The sequence below is a fragment of the Hipposideros armiger genome, unplaced genomic scaffold (genome assembly GCF_001890085.2).
Source record: "Hipposideros armiger isolate ML-2016 unplaced genomic scaffold, ASM189008v1 scaffold_93, whole genome shotgun sequence".
NCBI classification, from domain to species: Eukaryota; Metazoa; Chordata; class Mammalia; order Chiroptera; family Hipposideridae; genus Hipposideros; species Hipposideros armiger.
Genome location: NW_017731443.1, coordinates 80151 through 84499, shown reverse-complemented (window position 1 = coordinate 84499; position 4349 = coordinate 80151). Strand labels below are relative to the sequence as shown.

General features: G+C 59.0%; 1 protein-coding gene across 1 annotated transcript in view; it reads right to left on the bottom strand.

Annotated features, from left to right (window-relative positions):
* The window catches only part of ALDH3B2 (aldehyde dehydrogenase 3 family member B2), a 9377-nt gene extending 5665 nt beyond the window's left edge, over positions 1-3712 (bottom strand). The window contains exons 1-7 of the mRNA XM_019645173.1: positions 3564-3712; positions 2216-2384; positions 1332-1442; positions 1083-1203; positions 806-891; positions 622-703; positions 1-386 (exon numbers count right to left, since the gene is read on the bottom strand). Of these exons, the coding sequence (XP_019500718.1) occupies positions 1-386; positions 622-703; positions 806-891; positions 1083-1203; positions 1332-1442; positions 2216-2377 (948 nt within the window). The 5' untranslated portion in view covers positions 2378-2384; positions 3564-3712. The remainder of the gene's footprint in view (positions 387-621; positions 704-805; positions 892-1082; positions 1204-1331; positions 1443-2215; positions 2385-3563) is intronic.
* Between the last annotated feature and the right edge of the window lie 637 nt (positions 3713-4349).

Genomic DNA, 4349 nt, shown 5'->3' with positions numbered 1-4349 from the left:
GATATAACGCTCCGTCTCGTCGCTCTGGCCCCCGATGGCCACACGGCCACAGCCCAGCAGGCCCTGCAGCCTCTGGAAATGCTTCTCGTTGATGATGCGGCCCAGGTCTGGGGAGTTCCTGGGGTCCTCGCCATAGAAACGGGTGATGGCACTCTGCAGGGCAGGCAGCAGCCGCTCCTGCATTTCCGGGCTGCACAGAACGTAATCGGGGACCACGCAGGTCTGGCCCATGTTGAAGTAGCGGAACCAGACCACGCGGTTGGCCACGGTCTGGGGGTCGCAGTTGTCGTCCACGTAGCAGGGGTTCTTGCCCCCCAACTCCAGCGTGACTGGTGTCAGGTGCTTGGCGGCAGCGGACATGACAGTCTTGGCAACCCGAGTGCTCCCTGGGGACATGGGAGTTGGCCCCTCATCCTTAAGTGGCCGTGGCTAGGTGGTCCAGGCACCACCTCAGATGTGCCCTCGGCCCCTCTGCCCCAGATCCCATGGCCCAGAGGCCTGGCTAGTTGCCATCTGGGACTCTCCCCACTGCTGTCCACAGCCTCCTCCCCCAACAGCCTTCCCAGTCTTGCTCTTGGATGTCCGCACTTCCCCCAGCACGTTGGCCGGGGCCACCCTCACCCGTGAAGAAGATGTAGTCGAACTTGTGTTCCAGCAGCTGCTGTGTCTCCTCGGGCCCGCCCAGCACCACAGCAAAGTAGCTCTGCAAAGCAGTGGGTGGCTCAGGGGACACTGCCAGCCCTGAGGAGAGCTGAGCCACCCTAGCTGGCAGGGGCGAGATGCTGATGGGGCAGGGCACTCTCACCTGGTCCAGGTACTGGGGCAGCACCTCAGCCAGGACCTTCTCTGTGCCCTGGCTTATTTCTGATGGCTTTAGCACCACACAGTTTCCTGCAGAGGCAGATGGGGGAGACATAGGGGGAGACCAGTGCCCCCACACCCTCCCAGGGGCTGGCCTTGGAAATCAGAGACACAGAGGGCATGGGAAGCTGGAGGCACCCCATAATAGAATGTTAAGGGCCCCTTTTGGGAAGGGCCATTAAGCTGGGGGGGGGGCATGGGGCTCTGGACCGTCTCTTCACCTGCAGCGAGGGCGCCCACCAGGGGCATCAAGGTCACGTACACGGGGTAGTTCCAGGAGGCGATGATGAGCACCAGGCCTAAGGGCTCCTTCCGGATGAAGGCGGAGTCCAGCTGTGTGACCTGGGGTGCAGGATGGACAGTGAGTCCCCACCAAGGCCCACCCCAAAGCTCCCCTGGGTCAGGGACGGCGAAAGGGTCTGGGCTGGAGCTGCCCCTGAGCACTGCTCCCCACCCGGCCAGCAGCTCACCAAGTTCTTGGCCACTGGCTCGTCCTTCATCCAGGTGTGTAGATTCTTGAGGGCTAGATTGATCTCGTTCTGACACAGGATGATCTCGGACAAGTCTGACTCCAAGGCTGACTGTGGAGGGGGTGGGATCTGAGCGAGGGTCAGGCCCGGGGGAGGATGGCGTGGGGATCTAGTGTGTGGAGTCCCCAGTCCCCAGCAGGGATACCAGGGACAGCACAGCCAGTCCCCTAGGAACTGCAGAGTGAGTGGTAAGGAGCACAGGCCCTGGGCCAAGCGGCCTGGGCTCTAGTTCCAGCTCTGCCACACCTTGGCTGTGGTACCTGGGGCAAGTGATACAACCCCCCACATGCCTCCGTGTCCCCATCAGTAACATAGGGACAATTGAAACTGCCTTCCAGGTTTGATGAGTGAATGCTGTATGGTGCCTATATGCACTGCATGCCAGCAAAGGGTCTGTTAAATAAACAGGAATTGTGGCACTTGCTGGAGACGCCAAGGATGGACAGAAGTGCAGAGAGCAGGGAGGACAGACAGCGCAGTCCGACCCCGCATCCTCGCTGACCTCAGTCCTTTACTAGAGATAACAGGGGAACAGGTGGTAGGAAATAACAAGCACGCTCCTAAGGCTCAGGGAGAAAATGCTTAGTCTAAGGGTTGTTTTTTAGCTCAAGAGGAGCGAAACGGTTTCAAGGACTTTGGCTGAGCACACACTGTTTTCAGTGGGCAGGCATCCAGCCTCTCTCAGTTAACCCTCAGTTGACCGCCGAGCTTTTGCTCAAGGCAGCAACCTTACAATCTTGGTTTTGGGGCTTATGTGAGGGAATCTCTAACATGTCCCTACAATGAATGAACTGGAGACACAGCCAGCTACCCACTCCCCTCACCTTGCGTAGGTCCTGTGCCAGTGCCTCCTGCAGCAGCTGCTTGTGGTCCTGCAGGAAGCGGCCCAGGCCCTTGAGCTGTGCAGCCCGGAACTTGGTGGGCCGTGTCCGCCCTGAGCTGAAGGCCTCCCGCAGTTGCCGCAGTGTGTCTGAGAAGGGGTCCATCCTGCCACTGGGGGGAGGGAGGCAGCATGGGCCGGGGCTCCCCCACCTTCTCCAGCACCCCTACCCTGTCCCTGCCTGCACCCATGTGGACACACAGGCAACCCCATGGAGACTCACGTGTAACCCCAAAGGGCCAGGGCTAGCTCTGCACCCCCCCCGCAACACATGCACCCCACCCACGTTCATGGCAGGCCCCCTCCACCCAGAGCACCAGGCTACAGGCAAAATCAAGGAGCAAGATTCCTTAGATGGAGGTCAGGGCCTCCTCTGGGCCTAAACTAACCCAGGCAGTCTGAGGGTTCTTTGCCTCAGAGGCCACAGAGCTTTTGCAGTGGCAGATGGGGAAACTGAGGGCAGCATGTGTTACAGGTACTCAGAGCAGGAGGAGGGCTCAGTGTCTGCTCTGGGGAGGTGGTCCTGAAAAGAGGGTCCCAAAGCAAGGAGCAGAGGAGAGCATCTGGCGGAAGGAGGTCCGTGGAAAGGCAGAAGTGGAGGGGTAGGTGGGCAGAGCTGAGACTGCATGTCTGTCTGTGTCTCTGTGTGTCTTTGTCTCCCTGCCTCTCTGGGTCTGTGTCTATCTGGGTGTGTGTCTGTTTCTCGGTCTGTCTATGTGGACATTGTGGGCTGCGGTTATTATTCTTAGGAACAATGAGACAAAAAAAAGTAACTGGTGCTGATTTAGCGGGTCTTCTCAGCTGAGGAACGCGGAGATAGGAACAGATGCTGGGTAGTTCCTAGGAAACACCAGTAAACACACCGTTCCTGTCCCATGGCAGTGAGGCCACCATTCCCATGGCGGCAAGGGCTCCGTACGCCGCTGCCTGGAGGAGGACACAGTCCACAGCTGACGCTCCGTAAAGACTTGTCTGCTCTGTGTCCAACCCTTGTCATGGGCTGGAAGAGGACTCGGGTCATGCTCTCCCAGGGGTCAGGCCCCGAGTGGGGTGGGTCACCCCTAGAGCCCTGCCCCAGAGTACAGAGCAGTCAGTGGGAAATCTGTGTAGGCTCATTTCCTGCTGAGCGCTTCCTAGAAGCGCCCAGCCGAGGTGGAGCTGCTTTGGGCCCAACTCTGGCCCCCCGCACTGCCCACCCTCAGTCCCAGAGTTGGCCTGGAGAACCTTCAGAGCTTCAGATTCCAGGGCTGCCCCAAGGCTCTGCCCAGAATGCCAATATAACCCGTCCTTACCCAGTCTTTTCGGCCTGGAGTTCAAGCAGTTCTTGGTTCCATCAACCCTGCTCTAACTTCTCCGTGGTTTGCTAGGGCCTCTCTAAGACTCAGCGCCTTGGCCCTGAATCAAGGCACAGAGTGTTCCCTGCATTTCTCAACTGTCATTGTCTGTGTGCCCACTGTGTACCCTTGAAGCACCTTGGGACAGCCTCAGGCTTAGCTTGTTCATGGCAGAATCACCAGGTCCAGCCCCACCGTTGCCCAATAAAATGAGGAAGCAGACCTCTGGGTGTGGCCTGAGGTCAGCAGTGTCCCCAGAGGGGCTGGAGTTGGACAGCTGGCTCCTGTTTCTCATCCAACGTGCTTCCTTGCCTTGCCTGCCTCCTGCAGGTAGACCCAGGGCTCGCTGAGGTGGGGCTGACTAGGGAATCCTGTCTGCTACCAGGCAGGCCCAGGCTGGACCTGCATCCTAGACTTGGCAGCCCTCACGGAGCTCACAGTCTAGACATAAAGCAATAACAAGACAGACAACAGCATTACGAGCACGGATAGTTGTGCCACAGAGTCTGTGAGACGCCAGCTAGAGACCCTACCACGGACTTTGACTGCAGTGGGGAAGGGGCAGGTGTTCTGGACAGAGGGCCCAGCACGTGCAAAGGCCCCGTGAGAGTGGATCTTGAGAAAAAAGACGGAGCTGGGCAGACCGACGGCCTGACAAGGCCTGCACTAGGGAGTTGGGATTTATCCCTTGGGGAGAGGACACACCACAGTACCCAGGAGGGGAGGCTGAGCTGACACCTGGAG